Source organism: Notamacropus eugenii, chromosome 6 (genome assembly GCF_028372415.1).
Source record: "Notamacropus eugenii isolate mMacEug1 chromosome 6, mMacEug1.pri_v2, whole genome shotgun sequence".
Taxonomy (NCBI): Eukaryota; Metazoa; Chordata; class Mammalia; order Diprotodontia; family Macropodidae; genus Notamacropus; species Notamacropus eugenii.
The window spans coordinates 317,894,983-317,918,789 of record NC_092877.1 but is presented as its reverse complement, the minus strand read 5'-3'; the positions used below and the strand labels follow the sequence as shown (position 1 = coordinate 317,918,789).

At 46.6% G+C, this 23,807-nt stretch overlaps 2 protein-coding genes across 6 annotated transcripts in view; both read right to left on the bottom strand.

Moving 5' to 3' along the window:
• The window catches only part of SPEG (striated muscle enriched protein kinase), an 80,838-nt gene extending 73,568 nt beyond the window's left edge, over window positions 1-7,270 (bottom strand). For 3 of the 5 annotated variants that reach the window (XM_072617880.1, XM_072617882.1, XM_072617881.1), the window contains exon 1: window positions 6,630-7,172. In XM_072617880.1, the coding sequence (XP_072473981.1) occupies window positions 6,630-7,035 (406 nt within the window). In that variant the 5' untranslated portion in view covers window positions 7,036-7,172. Of the gene's footprint in view, window positions 1-6,629 lie in introns of all 5 variants that reach the window. The other 2 variants (XM_072617889.1, XM_072617890.1) reach the window with 2 other exon arrangements.
• Window positions 7,271-14,271: 7,001 nt separating this feature from the next.
• DES (desmin) lies at window positions 14,272-23,580 on the bottom strand. Its single transcript, XM_072617892.1, has 9 exons — window positions 22,898-23,580; window positions 20,154-20,214; window positions 19,922-20,017; window positions 19,595-19,756; window positions 19,251-19,376; window positions 18,759-18,979; window positions 16,636-16,679; window positions 15,492-15,574; window positions 14,272-15,226 (listed from the first exon to the last, which is right to left on the bottom strand). Exons 1-9 carry the CDS (start codon window positions 23,479-23,481, stop codon window positions 15,185-15,187), a joined length of 1,419 nt encoding a protein of 472 aa, XP_072473993.1. The 5' UTR covers window positions 23,482-23,580; the 3' UTR covers window positions 14,272-15,184.
• Window positions 23,581-23,807: the final 227 nt, after the last annotated feature.

Here is a 23,807-nt window from a genome sequence, read left to right as displayed (position 1 = left end):
ACCTGAGCCCCTGTGGCCCAGGAGATTCCTAGGGGCTGGCACATTCCATGTCAAAAATAGTTATTGGGCAGCAGGTGTGAGTGGCAAGACAGCTGGGCCCCACAGAACCTCAGAGCTGCCTCACCCCTCTAGGCTGTGCCCCTGCCTCCTACCCAAGAAGCTGCCTCTCACTTCAGCCTTCTGTGCCTTCCTCTGCCCTGTACCATGTTCTCAAGTTGGGACCTACTCCAAAGGTCTCTTCACCCACACAGCTGTCTTCCCTAATGACAGTTCTCACTACCAAGTGGAGTCATGGTAGCTATTCCCATTTCACTACCATTTTGGACATTCATTGGGTTACTCTGAACCCCAGAATCCAGAAGGTTACAACAACGCATTCTCCTATAACCCATTTCCCATTGCCCCTCACTTGCTTCCTTTCCTTTTCTCAGAAGGTTCCCTCCCTTCTTCTTTTCCCCTTTCTTTCTCTCCCATTTTCACTCCCATTCGATCTCTGACTATTTCTTCTTGCAATAACTCTCCTTCATACTCTCTTCATCCCTGAAATTTTTATATAGGTTTAGGGGACTTCATCTTTATACAGCTTCCTCATCCAGCCCTTCAGCCCCTTTCCCTTTCCTACCCTATACCTCTTTTCCTGAAGAGGATTGAGGGAATAGGAGGTTGGGCGAGGAAATACAGAACTGGAATCTCCTCACTTCCTTTAGAATCCTTTCTGGCCCATTGTACTCCAGTATGTCCCAAACTTGTCCCTAGCCTATTCCCATTCTAAGCACAGAAAGGAAAGTACTCTTTGAATGGGCACTGTTGGCTCTCCTGCCTGGCAATCCTCCCTGGCCTAGCTTTGCCTGTGAGCTAACTTAGGGACTTTTCTGTTCCTGTCTCCTTAGGTTCTGAAAACAGCTCCCTTCTCTTTCAGAGTTCCTCACAGCTCTGTTGCTGCCCTCCTTCTCTTCTCACCTCTGCCTACCACCTGGTATGCTGATGGGCACCCAGGGCATTGAATGAATGAGTCAATGAATGAATATTTACCCACCAATATCCTTCCCCGGGGAATGTCTTCCTTTTAGCTGCATGCCTAGATGGCAACAAATGAAAAATTCTCCTTTCAGACCCCCTTCTCTCCTCCAGTCCCAGAATTCTCCATTTCTGATTCCTGCCTATCTCCTTCCCATCTCTTTGTCTCTCACCCCTTCCTTCCATTGCCCGCTCCTATAGGGCTTTCTACCTCTCACATTTCTAATCCTGGAAGTCTCCCTAAAACCTCAAACCTAACAAATAAATCTAACCAATTCTCCCCCTTATCCCTTTCCATTCTTGTCACTTTTCTTGTCACAAACTTTCATTTCAGTCTCCATCTCCCCATCCCAAATTTTGGGAATTTCACTCAGATTCTAAGCTCCCAGACTTTAGGGATGAGGTCCTGGGCATTTGCTTTACTCAACACAGCATGACACTGTCATGTTTACTAAGGTTAATAGACTAGTAAAGTATCTTGAAGAAGGAAAGATTTTTCCCTGGGTCAGGAGGTTGGATTAGTTGACCCCTAGAGTCCCTTCCAACTCTAAGGCTCTAGAATTCCAAAAAGGATAAAATCAGAGACATCACTCTTTACTTCCTTTCCCCCACAATCCTTTTCCCATTCTAGCCCCTTTTTCCTTTCTACAAAGATGTTCATCTTCTTTTCCTTGCTTTCCACCCTCTCTTAACCCCAACATTCTTTAAGATTCTCTGAATTACACTGTATTCCCTTTCTCTTAACACACACACACACACATACACTCACAGACTACATCTCCAAGAAAACTACTCATTTATGGGGATGCCAGGCACCTTTCTCATCTAGCATCCTGAGCCAAACAAGTGTTCCTGGCCAGAAAACTGCCTCCTTTCTTAAGCCAGAAATTAGGATTTGGACACTGAATTCCCTCCAGTGCCCCTGAAGTTCTGCTGTTTATACCAACCAAAATGTTTTCCATGACTGAGACTGAGAAATGCCAGTGTACCAGGACCACAGCCCAAACTATGATTTCAAAGGCACAGGTATAGCAGAGCAGAGTAGGGCACAGACTCAGTAGTTCCAAGTGGTGCTAAAAATGCCCTGAGGGTCCTGTACATACAATCTACCCAATGCATCCTATTTCACCCCTACCACATTTGGTAACTAAGCAGGTCTCTTTTTTTCAATCCAAAATATGAAACCAGCTTTACAAACAATCTCATCAGATTTAAATATGTAAGGAATCTAGAGGTCCCCTACTCCATCTTCTTCATTTTACAGGTAAGGAAACTGAGTCCCAAAATAGGAGGTGACATGTCAAGGTCACACCAACAGGAAATTACAATAATGAGATTCAGCTTCCTTGTTTTACAGATGAAGAAATAGAAACTCAGATAAATTGAAAGGGCCAAGATTACAAATGCAAGTTAGTCACTGAGCCGAGTAGGTATTTAAACCCAGGTCTCCTCTAATTCCAAATGTAGTGTTCTTTCAAGTACACTAAACCAAGTCTACCTCCTCCCCAGGTAGAGACACACACACACAAGGCGGAAAATTGACTTTTAATGACTTCTTTTGCTAGAATGCTAGAGCTATAAGGCATCTTAGAAGACCCCCTAGCCCAGCCCCTTCATTTTACAGATGAAGAAACTGAGTCTCTAAGAGGCATCATAGAATTTGTGTGCTTTTCCAGGACACCAGTTACTACTTGAAAGTGACCTTCCAAAGCCAGATGTTGTTTAGCTTAAAAAAAACAACTTTCTAAATCAGTCTGTCAATCAAGTATGCAATGAGGACTGCACCAGACATCCCTTTTGAGGCTGCCCTTAATGTTCATTTTCATCTGATTTTACCAAGATACACAGCCCACTCTCTCCTCCTTGCTCCCCTTCTTCCCCACCCCCCCACCCCCCCATCTAGTCCCTGGTCACAAAGGCAAAGTGATTCTTTGAGCATCCAACTGTATAGAAATCCACGCAGCCTGTGCCAGCATCCTCACAAAGCTCCAGACTTGCTCCTTTCTCCCTCAAGGCCTCTCAAGCTCCTCTCTGTCCTTGAGGACCGGCCCCAATTAAGAATGGTCCTCTCTGTTGTCTTTTCAAGTATGTACAGCTACTTGCCAGCCTTAATTACAGTGGGAAAGTGACCTGGATATGTGTGTTTCGGGGGGGGGGAAAGGAGAGACAGAGGGAGATGAAAGGTGAGTAGGCAGCCTTCCCACCTTATCCCTCCATACCCATCATTCCACTCTGTTGATCTAGACAAGTCCCACCAAGATGGGCTGTACTTGGGCTGATCATAGAAATCCTAGGAAAGGAGTCCCTTGACTCCTCCCCATACACCCTGGACTCCTCCCCCCAAATTTCTTCCTCAATCCCCTCCTAAACCCAGAGCTGCTTTCCTTCCATATTACTTTTCCCTAATACTCCCTGTCCTTAAATTCTCTTCCCTGCTCCCTCCATGATCCACTTCCCTCTATTTCTTCCCACTGAACAGGAAAGAAGGAAAAAGGAAGGAATCAAGCACTTATCAAAGACCTACTATATTGGTATAATACAGTATATACTATGTAACATAGTATTTAACATAGTATAATATTACACTATATTAAACACCTACTACATTATCTCATTTGATTCTTACAACAATCCTGGGAGGTAGGTGCTCTTATTTGCGTCATCTTATGGTTGGAGGAACTCAAGCACATAGAGGTTAAGTAATTTGCCCAAGATCACACAGCTAGTACGTGTTTGAGGAAGAGTTTGAGGACAGGTCTTCCTGACTCCAGGCCAGTGTTCCAGCCCCTGTATCATCCTAGAAATCATCTGACACAACTACCTCTTTACATTCAAGGAAACTGAAGCTAACAGAAAGTGAAGTGACTTGAGTAAGGTCATACAGGAAGCAAGAAGCAGAGTGAGAATTCAAACCCGGGTTTTCAGCCTGCAGAGCCCGTGTGCAGTTTCTATTGTACCATATCCTGAGGCCACAGACTGCTTAGCTTTTGTTTTGTAGGTCTCCTCCTCCTCCTCCTCTCCACTCAGCACAAAGATTTGCACATATTAAGTAGGTGTTTCTTTAACTGAAATTCTAAGATCCTATTTGTCCCTTTCCCAGCTAATTGAGTACTCAGTTTCCCATATGCCCCTTTCCACATTCTCTTTAACCATTATTCCCTTTCCCTCCCCAAATATTCCCCTTCCCTCATTTAATATTTTCTTCCCCATATTCCCTTCTTCCAATACTTTCCCCCATAGATTCCCCTTCCTCTAATACTCTCTTAAATGCACCATTTCCCTCCCCTAATACCTCTCTCGTATTCTACATGCCCCAGTATCTTTTTCCTTCCCATGATGCTCCTCTATCTCTTTTGCTGCTTTTAGGCATAAACCTAGTTTTTAATTAATTAAATTAGTTTAATATTTTGTTGTCCTGTTACCTAGCTCTTTCCCCATAATCTTTGAGGGCTCAGACTAAATTGGGGGTTACAAATCTATCTGATGGGGTATGAGGTAAGATAAGGAAGATAGGTAGGGGAATGACCCAATGATTCCATTCCCAGGTGTCAACAGGAAAAGCGGCTAAAGCACTCTCCATCCCAACTCAAACAGCTTTCAGGCCAACCTAGAGCAACTGGGCACCCACAGGGTATGGATCTACCTAGAGGTCTTAAGGTACCAACCAGCAGAGACTGATGGTGCAGCACCTGTCTCTCTGTCAGTCTGACTCAGTGCCACCCACCGCAGGATGACCTTTCTAGCCACTGTCATCCTCCTGTCCTTTTTGTTTCCTCTGCTCATGCTTCTCCCTCCCCAGCCCCCATCACACCCCTGTGCATGCTCCTTAGGAACCATACTATCCCCAGTCAGTGGTCTTCCTCTTCTGCAAAATCGCTTTTCAACACTTTCTGCTTAGGCATGCCCTCCTGAGTCTTCTAGGATCCTAAGGTGTCCCTAGAAAGACTAAGGAAACCAACTTTTCTGCTATACCTCCCCATTTCAAAACTGCCCTGAAATCTCCTTTCCAGGCAATCTGTGTTTCTGTCTTCTCTCATTCTCAATCTCTCTCTCTCTCTCTCTCTCTCTCTCTCTCTCTCTCTCTCTCTCTCTCTCTCTCTCCATCTCTTTGTCTCTTTCTCTGTTTCTTTCTGTCTCTGTCCGTCTGTGTGTCTGTCTCTAGCCTACCCAATAATTATTGTGAGGTATTCATGACCTGGAGAAGTGCAAAGAATTAGCTTATAGAAGAGCAGTTCCCTTTTCAACCCTCCCTTCACCACCATGAGGCACGCATTCCCTTAGCCTTCCCAGTCTGTGCTCTTTGGGGACAGGCTAAGGCTTGATGGTCTGCAAGCAGAACAAGACATTCTCTTTCCACAGACTTTCACACACACACACACACACACACACACACACGCATACACACACGCATACACACAATCACACACACACACACACACACACACACACACACACACACACACACAGAGTTGGAGCTCTGCACAGCAGTCTGCCATATCTCCCAAACACCGCTTCTTCATACTCCCTGATTTCCTTGCTCTCTCCTATAAGCATCAGCCCAGGGACTCTGTAGCTGGCTGGCTGGCCTCTGGTACCATCTCGCAGAAGTCCCCCCCACCCCTTTTGTGGCCTTATTCCTATTTTGCTCCCTCCCTCCAGCCCCTGCCACTCTCACACCCCCTCATTCTTATACACTATTCCTTCTGTACCTGTCTTTCCATATGCCCACAGCAACCTCACACCTAACATTAGCCAAATTTGAAACCTTGCCTATATACTTTCTCCTGACCTGAATCTCATCAGTCTCCCCCACCCTCCCCATCCCATCACCTGGCTGCTGGGCTCTGGCCACACTAACACCCATAAATTGTGAGGCATTGAGGAACTGCCCCTCCTCCTGTCCCCTCCAAGCACACACTTTCCAGTTAAAATAAAAATAAAAAGCTGAAGGAGAGTTGGAGGGAACTGGTTCAATGAGACCCTCCCCATTGGATTCTTGCACTAGTTCAGGGTCCCTCTCAAGACATCTGCAGAGAAGGACCCAAGACAGGAGACTAAGTATATGCCCTGGGCTTTTGAAAATTATTTTTGGCTCCTTGAATATTGAACACAAAATATTAGAAATGAAAGGATTTTTGACCACCCGCTCAAAAGTCCTCATTTTACAGATGAAGAAACAGAGATCCACAGAGATGAACCCTAAGCTCTTAGAATGCTAGAACTGGAAGAGGATCCGAATCCAACTCCTTCATTTACAAATAAGGAAACTGAGTCCCAAAGAGTGACTGGACCAAGACTATGTAGTAGTTAGTGACTGAGACTGGACCAAAACCCAACTTTTCTCATTAGCTCTGACCCTACGTAAGGAGAGATCTCTCTCTTGCCATCTACATTCCCCATCCAGTCCTTCTCTGTCAGACCCCTGGCCCAAGTAGGAAGGAAAGAAAAAAAAAGTTCTAGGGGAGCCACAGAGGCTATGGGAGGGATTACCTTTTTCAGATGCCCCCAGCTCCTTATCTCTGCTTCAGCAGCCTCCCTTTTCTCCAACCTCACCCTGCCTGCTGTTTACCAATCTATCCTCCTCTGGGTGCCTCCCCCATCCGTACCATTACCTTCCACCTCCAGCACAGTCAGTACCCCAGTCGAGGAAGCCTCTCCCTGCTCATTCCTGGCAGTACAGGTGTATGCTCCTGCATCCTGGGCCCTGCAGCCACGGAGCCAAAGGCAGCTGGGGTCCGGGGATGGCTCAGGAAGGGGATCCCCATCTCGGAACCAGCTGAGGGCAGGCTGGGGTGTCCCACTCACCACCACCTGCAGCCTCACATCCCGGCCAGAGAAAACGGCTGTGTTCTTCAGCTGCCGAAGGAAGACTGGGGCTCCTGCTTTTGTCCCCCGGGCCCCAGTTCCAGCCCTAGCTCCAGCCCCGGTCCCCACCTTGGCCCTCTTTGGGGGCACACCTGGGCTGGGGGGTGCCCTTGGGCTGACAGATTCTCCCCGGGTCCCCCGGGCTTTCTGCATGGCTACTGCAGAGGGGGTGAGGGGTGGGAGACCCTGGAGCCCACAGGAGCACCTGGGTGGACTGGAGCCCTGAAGGAGGAGTCCCCAGCGGGCCTGAACAGCCCTGTCTTCTGCCGGCCTGTGCCACCCAGAAGGTCACCAGGGCGGCTGGTGGCTACGCCTGCCTGGGGGCTATTTTTAGGCCCCCAGCTCGGGTTGCCTGTGTAATAGCAAAGGGAGGGGGCAGCAGAAGGGGGAATATGGACAGGGCCCCTTCTCCTATCCTCCTTCCAGCCTTCACCCCCCACACTCTCCCTTACTCAGGGATTTCATGCTGATCATTAACTCTCTTGTTTATGAAGCCTCTCCCATACCCACCCCCTCCCCCAACCCTAGCCTACACCCTCAGAGAAGAGGATTATTATCTGAGTCCCATTCTATCCTCTTCACTTAAGCCTGATGTAAACTAAAGAAAGAAAAGGAAAGGAATGCGTTGGGGGAGAAAGAACAGGAGATAAGGTGGGGGAAAGGAAAATGAAGAAGTGAGCTGCCAAACCATAAGAATCACAGACTCCAGAGTCAAAGGGGGCCTCAGGGACCACCTAGTCCAGCTTTCACCCAATCAAGAATCCTCACAGTTGCATTCCCAACAAGTGGTCATCGAAACTCTATTTGAAGACTTGTCATGATGGAGAGCTCACTACCTCTACAGAGTTCCTACTTCACAAGTTTGTTGTGAAAATGAAATAAGATATTTTATATAAAATGCTTTATGAACCTTAAAGTTCTCTGTATCAGTTGTGAGAAGGAGGATGGTGATGATGACGATAATGGTGGTGGTGGTGGTGGTAGTGGTGACGATGACAATAGTGACTCAGACCACCACCTCCACCGCCCCCACAAGACAGCCTATTTTATTGATGGACAGCTCTAACTGCTGGGAATTTTCTCCTAATATAGAGCTAACATCCAGCTCTCTGAAACTTCCTGTCATGGATCTTCAGGAGGCTCTTCTTGTCCAAGCATAACAAGTCTCATCTCGCTTCTATATAACCCGTTAAATACTTCAATACAAGCAATCAAGTTTTCCCTAAGTCTCCTCTGAGATTCACGTTCCCAGTTCTTTCAACAGGACTTTGTGTAACAGTGATCTCTGGGCCCCTTTCCACCTTGGCTCCTTCACTTTGATCCATTCCAGTTAGTCAATGTTTCTACTAAAATGTGTCACTCAGAATTGAACATAATATTCTCAATAATGTCTGACCAAGACAGAATACTATGTAACCTCCCTGTCTCCCCTACCTCCTTCCTGATGTCATTTGCCTGGCCCCACGACTTTAATCTAGACAACGTTCTCACTTCATTTTTCTCACCCATGCATCCAAGCTAATGCCCTATCCATTCAGGATCTTAAGACCTTGGCCTCTTTCCTCCCTATTTCCCCTCAACTGGTTAGAATTCCCCACCCTACATATTCCAACTTCCCTACTCGTCTTCTCTATATATTATGGAACAAAAGCCTTGATAGGTTAGGTAGTCCTTGGCACTATGGAGTAAGAAGAAACTCAAGGAAGGAGAGTGGGGTGGGGAACATGGAATGGAATGTTCCCCAAGGCCTACAGTTCCTTTCAAGGGTGCAAGAACACCTCTCGAACGTTCTGGTTCCCAAGAAGGAAGGCAACATTTATTAAGTACCTACTATGTGCCAGGAACCTTCCAATTATTATCTCATTTGATCCTCACAACAACCCTGGCAGGTAGTTGCTATTATTATCCTCATCTTACAGCTGAGAAAACTGAGGCAGGTAGAGGTCAAATGACTTGTCCAGGGTCACATAGCGTACTAGCTGTTTCTGAGGCTGGATTTGAACTCAAATCTTTCTGCCTCCATGACCACCTCTTTGTGCATTATGGGGCTCAGATTTCCTCCATGCAGTGGGAATGAGAAAGAACAGTTATCCTGAAGTAGGGAAGGACTTGGTCTGATCAAAAGGCGTAACTCCTTTGCAACATGACTAATAAGGAAATGTTTTGCACCATTGTGTATGTATAACCTATATTAACTTGCTTCCCATCTCAGAGGGGGAGAGGGATGGAGGGAGAGAATTTGGAACTCAAAATTTTTTAAATGAATGCTAAAAATTTTTAAGTGTTATTGGAAAAAATAAAATATTATTAAAAAAAAAGAAGAGGTAACTCCTTACTGACCGTGTAAGCCTGGACTACCCTGGGCTAAATCTCCTCAGTAAAATGGTCCTTAACAGATTAACTGCAACGTAACAGATTTGTTCATTCACATTTGTTGAATCACTTACTTAACAAATATCTGTTAAATGCTCATAAGAATAAAGTGCAGTGCTAGGAACCAAAGCAATTCAAAGACGAATGAAGGTAGTATCCATGTCCTAATGTGGCATTTAATGAATAGAATTTACCATATGAAGTAGAATATAAGCTCCTTGAGGGAAGGCACTATTTCATTTTTTCTGTTGGCATCTCTATTACTTAACACTAGGCCCAGCACATAGTAAGTCCTTAGTAAACACTAATTGAATGTGTCCTTGTAACAAATGAGAAAAATGTAGTCTTTAACCTAGAAGATACCACAGGTATGGCAATTAGGTGGTTGCCTGAACGTTTAACCTGAAGAAGTGTTATAGGGAATCATTGAAATTCTTGAACAGGTGACAGGTGACCTGCAAGGGACGGATAAGATGGATTCTATTGGGTTCCTTAGGACAGAGCTAGTAGTTATAGGGCAGAGCAGAGGGAAACAGCTCCTGATTCAGCATTTAAAAAAAAACTTCCTAACAATTAGAAGTGACCAGAAGAGGAAGGATCTTCTCTTCTACAGAGGGCTTCACTTAAAAAAATTCACTTCACTTCAAAAAATTAATTAAGCATCTACTGTGTGCCAGGTACCGTTCTGGATATACAAAATAAGAAAAAGAAAGACAGCTCCTACCCTCAAGGAGCTTACAATTTAATCAGGGAAGACAACACACAAAAGGAAGCTGGAAAGGGAGGATGGGTTATGTAGAGAGGATTCTTGTGAAGTGTGGACCAAGATGACTTCTGTGTGTGTCTGTGTGTCTATGTGTCTGTGTGTCTGTGTGGTGTAAGGTACGGGATGACATAGAATCACAGAGAGAAAGAGAGAGAGACAGAGACAGAGACAGAGACAGGGAAACAGAGAGAGGGAGAGACAGAGAGACAGGAGACAGAGAGACAAAGAGGGAGAGAGAGAGGGAGAGCAATAGAGAGAGAAACAGAGAGGGAAACAGAGAGGGAAAGAGAGACAGACAGAGAGACAGAGAGACAGGAGACAGAGAGACACACAAAAAGAGAAAGAGAGAGAGAGACAGAGAGAAACTAGTCCTATAAAAACCACCCAAGCATGAGTCTTATAAATTGTGCCTCCTGAGTGCTATCTTATATACAAAGGGCATATGAATTGTGAGGAAGGAAAGAGAGGAAGAATCCTATGCATGCACTCCTCGGTCAGTCTATATGCAGCTGTGTGCCTATGTGTCCTGGAGTATGTTGTATGAGCTGTTGTATGAGATTTGATGCTTGAGCCCTCAGGTATGAATGAGTTTCTTCGCAACTGGCACCCCCTGCTGGAGTAAACATTCTCCCATCTGTGGCTGAACAGAAGACAGTCCAGGAATGGATCTCTGGCTGCTCTCCCTCAGGACAGGCTGTTCTGTGCAGCCTAATAAAGATTCCCTCATGTGTCCCTCTGCCTATACCCCACGGTGTTCTTGGGCCTGCTGCCCAAGAGAACACATACAGACACTCCTTCCTGCCTTGAGGGTGACAGATAGCCATGTTCCTCCAAGATCTTTTCCTAAATGAAATTTCAGAAAAAAAAAAATAAGGGTGCTAGGTGGCCCCAGGGCCTTAATTGGGAATTCCTTGGCTGGGAGAGGAATTCATTTGTTGGGAGGGAATGGAAAGGAGCCTGAGAATTATATGCTGCTCAGTTCAACCTAGAAACATCAGATTAGTAGAAAAACAGAGAGAGAGAGAGAGAGACAGAGACAGAGAAACAGAGAGAGAGGATAGATATATAAAATAGAAAGGATAGTTATGGAAGATATCCTTGAGGCTAGCCTAAGCCACATCCATTCTAATCACAGAAGACTTCTGGACTGGATACCCAGGTCAGATGATATTTGGGCATTTGGGGCAAGGAGTATGATGGCTAGAAGAGTGGGAGGGAGGATGTTTCAGGGACAGCAGTCAGGGAGTGACTCACTTCCTCTCCATGTAAGTTAGGCCTCTGCTGATTAGACCTCTAGGGGGAAATTTTTTGAGGGGTGCTGAGTATAGGAAAGGGGGTTTCCAGTGATTAAAAAGTGGCAGGGGGAGTGTAGAGGGAGAAAAGATTCTGAAAAATCTGAGTTCTCTGAAAATGAACCAGGCTACCTTATTAGATGCTGGGCTCCCAGTTACTAGAACTTTAAGTAAAAACTTGGATGGATGACTACATGTTCAAGATGGGAAGTAGAATCTTGTTTCAGGTAGGAAATTGTATTGAATGACTCACACTGGTATGCAAATGGAACGCAAATTAAAATGAATATCAAAAACTGACTGAATGGGGGTGGAGGTGGGTGAGTCAAAAGGGTATAGGATTTATACCTAGGAGGGATTTTAGAGATCATCTTCTCCAAACCCCTCATTTATGGATGGGCTTTGTCTGGAGGATGGTATGACTGGATCTAGTTGACTGGATGACAAATTCAGATTTTTTAAAAACACAATTTAGTAAGCTATTTCCTTCCCTGAAAACTGCTTTTTCAAGTCACTGCTTAGATAACAAGAGGGAATGAGAACAGGCAAATCTAGGAGCATGGGCCCTGACAGCCCTTGGGGCCTCCGCTCTCACTTCACTTGGATTCCCTGGAACCCAAATCTAGGTTTTATTTAGAACTGGGCTCTCCTGCACACTCAGTGAGCCTCCTGTGCCACACATTGACACCTTAAACCATGTTCTCCTCCTATTTCTGTTAAAGTTATTACCACCTTCCATTTACCTAGTCTCTCAGTCCTCAGGATCACACTGGATTCTTCCCTCTCTCAGGACCTATAGCCGATTAATTGCTGGATCTTCCCAGTTTTAGGTCCATGATACTCTTTGACCCAGTGGGGCTGGCCTCATCACTGTTCTTCACATTAGACACTCCATTTCCCAACTCCTAGTATTTTCACTTATTGTCTCAAATACCTAGAATTCTCTCCTCCTTGTCTCTGGCTCCTGGCTTTGTAGCTTCTTTCAAGTCTCAGCTGAAATTCCACCTTTTCCTAGAAGACTTTTTTGCTCCCATTTAATGCTAGTGCCTTCCTTCAATTGATTATCTCCAATTTATCTTGTACATATCTTGCTTTTTCATAGATGTTTGCATGTTGCTTCCCTACTACTCTGTGAGCTCCTCCAGACCTGATATATATTGTTTCTGTTCAATCATTTTCAGTCCTGTTGGACTCTATGACTCCATTTGGGGTTTTCTTTGGCAAAGATACTGGAATGGTTTGTCATTTCTTTCTTCAGCTCATTTTACAGATGAGGAAACTGAGCCAAACAGGGTGAAATGACTTACCCAGGGTCACACAGCTACTATGTATCAGAGGCTAGATTTGAACTTTGGTCCTCCTGACTCCAGGTCGGAGACATAATAGGCAATTAATCAGTGTTTGTTGGGACTGACACTAGACCTTATTTGCCTGTTACTGTCAATGGTACCATGATTCTCCCAATCACCCAGGCTCACAACTTATAAGTCATCTTCAGCTCCTCACTCTCTTTCATCCCCCATATCTAATCTGTTGCCAAGGCCTGTCATTCCTACCTTCATAACACCTGTGACATACACCTCCTTGTCTCCTCTGACTCAATACATGCTAGCTGACTGACCAACATGCTCCAAGTGAAAGTATTCACCTAGCCCCAGACTCTACTTCTATGGAAGTAAAGGAATGGAATGTTTTATTTAACATCTACTACATGCCAGGCTCCATGCTAAGTGCTTTACAAATATTATTTCATTTTATCTCAGTGAAATTGTGTCCACTTTGGTATCCATACTCCTTTGCTCTTTATCAAGCCCCTTTTCTCCATTAAATGTGAGGTCTAGTGTAAGGAAAATAACAGTCCCCTACTCAGAAAGTGCTACTTCTTGAGAAAGTCTCCTGTGGGGATTTTCCTTGTCCAACCCTACCCGCTCTCCTACAGCTTGTGAGAAGCACCCCGGGTGACCAGTCATGGGGTGAGCCACACTCAGGTTTTGGACCGACTTTCCTTTCCCCTGATTGCACCTCCCTCACTGAAGACCCTGCTTCCCTGTCCCTGTCTAGGCTGATTTAAATCGAAATGAACTAAGCTGTGGTGAAGGGATAGAAATAGCTAGGGAACACCCCAGATGCTACCAGAAGCCCTCCCCAACTCTACCACACACACACACACACACACACACACACACACACACACATTTTTATGCCTGGAATGTTCTTCCTCCTCCCTTTCTTGACTTCCTTCAAGAATCAGCTCAAGGATCACTTTCTGTAGGAGGCCTTTCTCTCATTCTCCTTCTCCTCCTCTCACCTTAATCATCCCTACCCTGTGAGGTTGTTAACTTCTTGTTAACTCATTTTTTAGTTGTGTCCAACTCTTTGTAACTCCATTTGGGATTTTGTTGGCAGATACTAGAGTGGGTTTGCCATTTCCTTCTCCAGCTCATTTTACAGGTGAGGAAACTGAGGTAAATAAGATTAAGTGACTTGCCCAGGATCACACAGCTACTAAGTGTCTGAGGCCAGAATTGAACTCGCTCCAGGCCTGGCACTCTATCCACTGTACCACCTAGCTGCCCTCCCTGTGATTTACCTTCCCTTTGTATTGTATATATCTTGTAGGCAGTTCTTTGCATGTTCCCCCTTCCATTTGAATGTAAATTCCTTATGGGCAGGGACTATTTTCCTTTCTTTGCATTCTGCGCATTTAATACAGTGCCTGGCACACAACAGGCCTCCTTAAATGCTTATTGACTGGAAGAGGAGGTTAGGGGAGTATTGAGGTGGGAGGGGAAACGGTCATGGATGTCATCAGAGACGCGAACCGAGGTCAAGACAGGAGCAAGCATATGGCCAAGGTTCTAAGAAACCGCTCAGTGTATGGGTTTTGGAAAGTCTGGGGGCTGCCACAAGGCCCATGTACCAGGGGATACCAGAGGAAAGACAAAAGCTAACAGGAAGTCTGTGGTAGGCATGTGCTTTGTTTTTATTGTGGCTGCCCAGGAGGCGCCCCAGGCAGGGAAGGGACAAGGGAAGTGAATGATGGGCTCCTCCCCTGCCCACCAGCCCAGGACCATGCTCTGACTCTCTCTTCTCTCCTCTTCAGCTTCTCTCACACCCTCTCTCATTCTGTGTCTCCTGCTCCCACATCCAACACCTTCTGGGTTCTCTCTTGTAGCCCCTGCCCTCCCCAAGTCCCCCTCAGGGCACAGGTGGGAGAACAAGGAAAGGACATTGGGAGCTGTTTCCCGTTACCCCCAACCACCCACCCAGCAGGAGTTCAATCCCCTAGCCATACCATGGGCTTCCTGAGGGTAATCTATCTCCTCACCATGGGTTAATGGGAGGAGAAAGGTCATAGGACATTTCTGGAGTGGAGAGGAATTATTCCAAGCCTGAGTGTTCTACTCTAAAAACTTGAACTTGACTAGGAAGGCAGATAGGAAGATCAAAGAAGTAGAAGGAAAAGGTAGGCAGGCTCTCTGCCCTCCCCCTACTCTGGTCCTGTTCCAGGGCACTAACTGGGGCAAGACAGACCCCTGCATCAGAGGGGCAGATAGTGCCTTTTCCGCCTCTCTCCACAGGAGTTGGAGTGTAGGGGTGTAGGGCAGGGGGCCGAAGTAAGGCAAACATCTCACTGTGGGCTCCAACACGTCCAACACTTCAGGTCAACATAGGGGACTGCAAATACTCAGGGCTGGGCAGGGGGCAGAGGCCTAGTGGTAAGGGACTAATGACTGGTGAGGAAGGCTGGTCAGTGGCAGTGAGGAGAAAGCCTTCGGGGTCTCAGAATCAGTGGAAACTGGATTCAAAGTGTAGTGTGCTGGGAGGCAGTCTTGGGCTGTGGGGGGTGCCTCCGGGGGCGTCTCTGCCTTTAGAGGACCTCATGCTGCTGTTGCGTAGCCTCACTGACAACCTGTGGGGAGAAACCCACTCAGTCCATCTCCTGCTCTCTCATCCCCCAATCCCTCTAATTGCGCTTAACCACAGCCCTGGCATCTCCAATTCCTCAGCAAAGGAGACCCCAGGAATGGGTCAAGCTATGACCTAAGCAACATGGCATTTGGAATAGTACCTCTATGAAGCCCAGCTGGCTGTCCATAAAACACACTCCTAACCCTCCCATCTTTTCCTCCATCCTCTGAGGCTAAAGGGGATGGAGACCTGAGGATCATACTCACTTCTCCATCCCGAGTCTCAATGGTCTTGATCATCACTGTCTTCTTGGTATGCACCTCAGAGCCCCTCTGCTCAGGGCTTGTCTCTGTAACATCACACATAAAATCAACTTGGCTCAAGTTCTCAAGGTTTGATACCCCAAGGGTCCTTCTCCCTGTCCCCTCTTCCTCCTTTTTTGGCAACCAGCTTCTATCAAGCTCCATCCCACTCTTGTCAGCACTCATCCCAGATCAGGCCCAGTCTACCGGGAAAATGTACCATAATCCTAACTATCTGATATGTTTGGATGAGCCTCAGGTCTCAGGAATGGGTGGGATCCCAGGATATCACCCTGACCCAGAACTGTACTCAAGGGTGCCTCCAGGCTCAGGCTGGTCCAAAAAATCAGGAAAACCCCTGAAAGAAGGCATCAGCTCCAGATATCCCCTCTCATCTCATCTCCTCTGTGGGTACTAGCCAAATTTGAACCCCTGGGGCCTCTGCCAACACAGGAACCCAACCCTTTCACATTCCCTTGGGGAGACTATAGAGGGAGGTAGTTTGCTGTCCCAGAAAGGAAAGCAAGCCATGTATTCATCAGTAATTAATAGTGTGACCTAAGTAAGTTACTCAGTCCCTATGAATTTCAATCTTCTCATCTCTCAAATGGGAAAAACTATTCTCCCTGCCTACTTCACAAAGTTATCATGAGGATCCAACAGAATGTCACAAGTGAAACAAATCTGGAAAGTACAAAATGTTTCACAAAGATGACATGTTATTTATTTCATATTACTCATGGACTGCCCTAATCCTGCTTCAGATCTCCCATCTCTTTAGGGCTTGTGGCATTAGCCAAGTGCATCAGCTTCCTAACCCTCTTAGATCACACGCTGAAAGGACCAGCAAACCAGTGTACCAGAGAAAAATAGTCAGGTCCACCCTCCATAAGCAGTCCTCTAGCACCCCTCCTTCTGCTCCTACTCACTTCCTCTCTTCACTTGGCTCCTGTCCTCACAGTCCCCTCCCTGCTCTGTCTCCATCCCCACAGCTCCATCCTCCCTGTCTTTCCCATTATTGTCTCTTACACGCAGCCCTATCACCTATCACCCTATGTCCCAGCATGGCCATTCTGCCTGGCCCAGAGCTGCTCCCCAACTGACTTACCTCTGAAGTTGAGGGCAGAGAAGCTCTGGATAGGGAGGTTGATCCTGAGGAGAAGACATCAAATGTCCAAGATAAATTAGGAAACTTTCTCCTATCTCTCCCATAACACTGGCTCTCCCTCCTCCCAGAATAAATCTCTTCTTCCTCCATGAAGCTCTAGAAGGGACCTTGGAGATCATCCAACGTCCTCATTTTTATAAATAAAGAAACTGTGGTCCAAGAAGTGATCTAAATGTACTTTCCACTACACTCCCAACTACCTCTCTGGGCTCAATAGCTCCCTCTATCTGTTGTGGTATAGATGAACACTATTTAAGGGATGGACTTCAGGTGCCAGTCCCAAGTTGTGAGTTAAGAGCTACAAAGATCTACGGGGTAGATTGAATTAGACAAACAAATATCCTAAGGAACTGTAGCCCCTGGAGTGGTCACCACAGTCATTCCCTCACCCACAGACATTCAACCCATCTGCCAGTCACCAAATCAGCAACTAGCCTTAATATGGCAGCCAACTGCTTCTACACATATATATGTATATGTATATATATATACATATATATATATATATACACAAATATAATAGTTATCTAAGACTAAAGTGAGGTACCTCTAGCCTGTGGAGCAAAACCAGCTCTCATGTTAATTTTATCCAGTTCACAGTACTAAGAGGTTATTTACTCATTTGTGCCTATAGTTGTAAAAAGATGTCTTTAAAAAGCATTGAAAGTTTCTCTCTCTCTCTCGCTCTGTCCCTCTCTCTCCCTCTGCCTCTATCATTATTTCTCTCTCTGTCTGTCTCTCTCTCTTGCCCTCTGTCTCTGACTCTGACTACCTGTCTTTCTGTTAGACTATTGTCTCATTTCTGAATGTGTGCTTCCCCCTGTGTTTCTTCCAGCTTCCTATTGCCAGTCTATTAATTTCAGTTTTTTCTCCCTCTCCTCTCTATCTTCTATCCCTTAACTGGCCCAAATTTTATAAAATGATTTGTTAAATAGAATCTTATGTTTCCATTTTAAAAGCACATTACTAATTTCTCTCTTTAAAAACAGATTAAGGTAGCTCAGTAGTACAGTGGATAGATCATTAAGCTTGATCTTAAACACTTATAAACTGTGTGACCTGGGCAAGTCACTTCACCTCAGGTTGCCTCAGTTTCCTCATCTGTAAAATGAAGGTAACAATAACACCTACCTCCCAGGACTGTGGTCATGATCAAATCAGTTAAACGTTGTCAAGTGCTTAGCTTTAAGCTTGGTACCTTGTGTTAAATAAATGCTAGCTATTATGATTACTGCTATTACGTTATTTTTAAACTTTACTTTCATAATCCTCAACTGCCATTTTCAGTAAATGAATCAGTAGACCTTAATAGAAAAGGTTTCCAAAGAGATCAAAAACATAAAAAGAAACAAATGGTAAGTTGTTGCCATCATTATAGAAATTCACATCTATGTCTACATCTTTCTATATAACATGAGCATGTATACATAGTCCTTTTAGTAAACTATAAATATTTTTGACTTTATAATATTACATATCATTTTTCCATGAAAAAAATGTTTTTTTTTAAGTTCTCCACTTCTCCATTAGACTGTCAGTGCTGAGTGTCCAGGCCCATTGCTGTAGTAAGAAACACCCATAAAAGGCCCCTGCATGAAGCTAATTCCTCCTATGAGACAAATTGTTTGCACTTTCCCTACTTGGTGGTGTTTTCACTTTCACACTTTTACTTTCAGATTCCATTCCTGTCTTCCCCAGTCTCCTTTCTGGAATTGCTGGCTTGTGAATGCTTGCTTGTGACCTTGGCCTGGTCTTAGGTCTATTTACTGGCTTGGATCCTGTATGGAATCAATCCTTCCTTCTATCCTCACTCCCAGACCTTATAGTCTCAGAGTTTCCATTTCCCCTTCTCTAGAATAAGGGCAGTCACTTCTAGCTCTGATAGCCTTTGATTCAATCTGTTCATTGCTGTTAATCTCTCTCTCTCTAGTTGCCCACCACCCTACATCCCCACTCCCCCACCACTGTCCCTAGGCAAGACTACGTATCCTCTATAAGACTACATAGGCTCAGTGAATGATCTCTGACCCTCAACTCCCAGGGCAGGACCAATTGTACTCTACCTGCTCTCCTCGCCCTCCAGTAGCTTTCGGTAAGTAGCAATTTCCACATCCAGTGCCATCTTGACATTGAGTAGGTCTTGATACTCTCGTAGGTGCCGGGCCATCTCATCCTTTAGGTGCCGGATCTCCTCCTCAAGCCGAGCTATGTTATCCTGGTAGCCATTTGCCTCACTGGCAAATCGTTCCTCCAGTTCCCGCATCTGCCTCATTAGTGAATCATTCTGCAGGGAAAGGGCCAGAGAAGAAATCGGATAAGTCATAGATAGGTCAATTCCCAAGGATAACATGAAAGAGACATAGGAGCTGAAAAAATGGCATGGAGTCATAATAACTCACATGTCTGTGGTGGTTTAAGCTTTGAAAATGAGATGGATTGGGAAAATATTGTCCTCATTTTGTAGATGAGGAAGTTGAAGGCTGATGAAGGTAAAGAGACTTGGCCAAGGTCACCCAGCTAGTTAGTGTCATGGAAGTCAAGTTCCTAGTACTCACAGTGCCCTTAAGTGCATCAATCTCACAGGTATAAGACTGGATCTGGTGCCGGTATTCCATCATCTCCTGCTTGGCTTGTCTTAGTGCGTCATTGTTCTTGTTGGCTGCCTGGGTCAGGTCAGATACCTGTGGGATATCAGAGATCAGAGGGTATCCATCAACCTCCAAGAAGAAGGAGAGTTGCAAAGACCCTAGTTCAGGGGAAGAGACAAAAGAGGGTTCCTTCTCCTTGAATGAAGAACACTGTCTACCCTCTTCACTCAAAGTCAGAAGCTTTGGGAAGGAAACTTGGAAGACAAGGAGCAGATTAGGTGTGAGGGTGACCATAGTTCAAACCAGCCTACCTTGGACTTGTACCATTCCTCAGCTTCAGAGATATTCTTGGCAGCAATTGTCTCATACTGGGCCCGGATGTCTCTGAGAGCGGCTGTCAGATCTGGTTTAGACACATCCATTTCCACCTGGACCTGCTGCTCCTGGAGCTGAGCCTGGAGTTCACGGATCTCCTACAGGAATTGGAAGGTAGTCTACAGGTCAGGTTGATGGACTCTACTCAATCTTCCTCCCCCAAACCCTCTGTTTCCCCCCCAAACTGTGCAGTCTCTCCTAGATCCAACATCCCCAGGATATTCTGGGCATGAGATCCCCTGAGGAAGGGAAGGAGGTCTTACCTCTTCGTGGACTTTCTTAAGGAAGGCGATCTCCTCATTCAAAGATTCAATCCTTCGTTCCAGATCAATTCGGGCCAGCGTGGCTGCATCCACATCCTGGCCAAGAGGTAGGATGGGAAAGAGACAGAAAACAACAGCTCAAGACACAGTGGCCAGTAAAGGTCAATCTGAAGACAGACAAGGTCATGGGGACAGGCCAGGGATGGGAGGGTCTCAGGGGAACTCAACGTACCGCTCTGAAAGCAGCCAAATTATTCTCAGCTTCTTCCTTCAGCTGAATCTCCTCCTGCAGTCTGGATAGAACATACAGATAGTCAAGTGAATGATGGATGGGGCAAAAAAGGCAGGGCTAGAGGCTCAAATCCTTAGCAGCCTGGCTCCAGGGGTATGGGGACAAGGGGACAGGATAGGGCTGAAGAGCAGTCAGGGAAGGGACAGACTAAAAATAACTAACATTTGTATGACACTTTCAGGTTTATAAAGGGCTTTCCTCACAACTCTGTAGATAGTAGGAATATTATTATCCCTATTAAATGAGAAAACTCAGGTTCAGTACATAAATAACCAGCTCAAGAACAAATAACTATAAAGAGCAGATCCAACAGTTAGGGAGTTCTAAAAACCAGTTCCCTTCCCACTGTCCCAAAGTGTCTCATACAACCAATTTACATTTCTCTAGTGATTTTTGTTTTACCAGGTACCTTCTCCACACATGTGGTATAGGTTATACAAGCATTTCCCTAAATTTACAGGTTAGAAAACAAAATCAGGGAAGTTTTTGCCCAAGGTCACAAGTTAATCAATGCTCTGGCCAGGAATCTCTGGATTTCAAAGTAGTATTCCTAAACTATGTTGTCCCCTTAAGAATGGGGTTTAGGCCCTGGCGTGGGCAAGGGTAGGAATAGAGGGTACCAGGTCCCTCTTTACACTTCCTGAATGAGGCCCTCAAGCTGGGAGGGTACAAGGAGTGACCTTCCTACTGGATTCACACCCTGCTGAGAAAGATGGAACCAAGTTGAGTGAGGATTCAGCCAAATGGCTAAGAAGAGACCAATGGGAAACTGGGGGAGCTAATACAAGACCCAAACTTCCCAATCCCACCATCTCTAGCCTTACAACCTTGGCAAGCCCATCTTCCCATATTCCCCCAAAACCATTCCTTAGGCCACATCTCCTTCTTTATTTCTCCTTTCTTATCCTGGGGAATGCCTGTCCCATGCACCTGGTAGCACCCCTCGTCCCACTCTCAAGGCTGGGGCAATTTCAGTGTATCTCCTTGGGCTCAGAGCACTAACAATTTGACTCAGGATTGAAAGATTTAGAGCAGTACATAGCTTTTAAGATCATTTGCCCCAAACTTCTCATTTTTCAGATGAGAAACTTGAGGCCTGCAGAGACAAAGTGATTCTAGAAATTTTCTGACACCAAATTCAATGCTTGTTTTACTACTGGGATGCCCAAAGCTTCCCAGAAGGGAGGAGGAGAGAAGAATTTGTAGGGCTTGGAGATCTCCTAACGCTTGGGATGGGGGTTGGGGAAATATAGGCTCTAGAGACTTAGTCCAGCTGTTAGCTTCCCCCAGGGAGCTGCTCAGGAAATCACAGAATGTTAGATCTGAAAGGAGGGGTGTTACTCTGAGGTCCCCCCTAGCTCTAAATATATGATCATATAGCCTATGGTCTTCTGAATGGCAGCTGCCCTGACTAAGTTTATGAGATATAGGTTGGCAGAACAGGGTGGCTTTGGGTTCCCTGTGGAATAAAATAACTCAATAATAGGCTTGAAGAGATAGAGTTAAATTTGAACCTTGATTCCAACTTCTTTCACTGTATAAAGCTGCCAAGGAAGGGAATTTCACCACAGGAGTCATAGGACTAGCTATCACTAACTACTAATAGCTGAGGAATCTGTTGAGGAGACCCCTTCATCTGGAGACTAGTCCAATCCCAAGCTGATTCACCGATAAGTAACCATTCCACTTTTGATCAACACTAGCTTGACAATGACATCACCTTAATGAGGCAGAGTGGTTGGGAGGAGACCCTGCCTAACAGGCTCCTCCCTCTCCCCAGTCACAGGGGTTGGGACATAGAGTGTGACTAAAGAACAAAAGACCCTGGGCCAAAGAGCTCGCCCCCACCCCCAATCCCCTCACTGCCCGTAACTCTTGTTCTGAGACGGAATCCCTTCCCAGAGATAGAACTGACCTGGGGACTGACTCTAAGTGTCTTCCACCCTTGGTCTAACTATCCTCACACTGCTCATACTCCACCCCTCCCTATTCCCTGTCCCCTACCCGCACCAACCATCAACGCCGAGGTCAAGGTTCTTTCGGTGAGCTTTGAATTGCTTTGAATGCTTTAAGTACTCCCCTGAGGGGTTTTGGGAGATGGGGGTAAAGATGGGAGTTCCCCAGAACCGAAGTTTCTCTTGACTTCAACTTCTCCCCCCACCCCATCCTCTCCAGTGCACTAGAGTGCAAAAGACCCACCCCCTCCCCCTCGCCAAACCCAGACAATTAGGGACAGGTGTCCCAGAAACCTAAGTTAGCACAATGTTGGATGCAGACAAAATATTTTGACAGTTGAGACCGCATGGTCATAGTTGTGGGACTTCAAGCAAATCACTTAACCCTTCGGCAAATTGGGTTAATCATTTATAAAATGAAGGGGTAGGAATAAAGGATCCCCGAGGTCCTCTCCAGCTTTTGAACTATAATCCCATCTCTAAAGTCCCTTCCTCTCTGATCTCTCTATAAAATAAGACATCTATCTCCCCAGCTGCTCCCCAATAGCTCGAAGGTTCCTAGGGAAGGCTCACGGCTACCCGGAGTCCTAAGAGAGTCCACATCCCCACTCCCCCATGTCCCAGCCCACCTCCTCTTCCCCTCCCTCCGTGTTCAGACAGACTTTGGGTTTCAGTGTGAGCTAAGAGGCGCGGGGGAGCTGGGGTGCCGGGGCCCTGGGGTGCCATCACCTGGCCTTGAGCCGCTGCAGGTCGTCCAGCAGGTTGTCGCGCTCCACGTCCACTCGGGCGCGCTGGTTGGTGAGCACCTCCACCTGGCGCCTCAGCTCGCGGAGCTCCTCCTCGTAGAGCTCGGCGATGCGCGTGGGTTCGCGGCCCTTGAGCCGGTTCACCTCGGCGGCCAGCACTGAGTTCTGCTGCTCCAGGAAGCGCACCTTTTCGATGTAGTTAGCGAAGCGATCGTTGAGTTCTTGCAGCTCCACTTTCTCATTGGTGCGGGTGGTGAGGAACTCCTGGTTCACGGCGTCAGCCAAGTTGAAGTCCAACAGCTCGCCCGCCCCGTAGGAAGAGGTGGCGGTGGCGCGGGGTACCCCCAGGCGGCTGCTGCGGAAGGCCCCCAGTCCCCCGGCTCCCCCAGAGCTGCGGGACACCTGGTACACGCGGGAGGACACTGAGCTGGAGGAGCCCTTGGAGCCGAAGGCTGCCCTGGGGAACGAGGGCGAGCTCAGAGGGGAGCCCAGAGAGAAGCTTGGGGCTCCTCCAAAGGTGCGCCGGTAGGAGGACACGCGCTGGCTGGAGGAGTAGGACTGGCTCATGGTGGCTGGCGGACGGGCGGGCGGCCTGGCAGCTGGAGGGAGGATGTGGTGAGGGGGAGACAGGGCCCCTCGAAGAGGCCGCTATTTGTATCCCTCCTGACATCAACCCCCTAGCCGCCCCTCCCCCTGACAGCTGCAGGATCCCACTGTCCTGCCAGCAAAGTTCCCTGGCCCCTAAGTGGGGGGAGGGAAGGCGAGGCAAAGCAAGGCGGGGGAAGGGAGACAGACCCGAAACTCCTCCACGCTGAGGCCTCCTGAAGTGCAGAGGCAGGGACCCCAGGCTGAACAAATGGCAAGAGCTGGAAGGAGAACCAAAGTGGAGCAGT

Coding starts and splice junctions, on each gene's coding strand:
- DES (XM_072617892.1), bottom strand. CDS start 23,481: ATGAGCCAGTCCTACTCCTCCAGCCAGCGCGTGTCCTCCTACCGGCGC. Junction 20,215..22,897: donor CTGCAGCGGCTCAAGGCCAG/GTGATGGCACCC, acceptor TGTTCTATCCAG/ACTGCAGGAGGAGATTCAGC. Junction 19,377..19,594: donor AGGAATGGTACAAGTCCAAG/GTAGGCTGGTTT, acceptor GATATCCCACAG/GTATCTGACCTGACCCAGGC.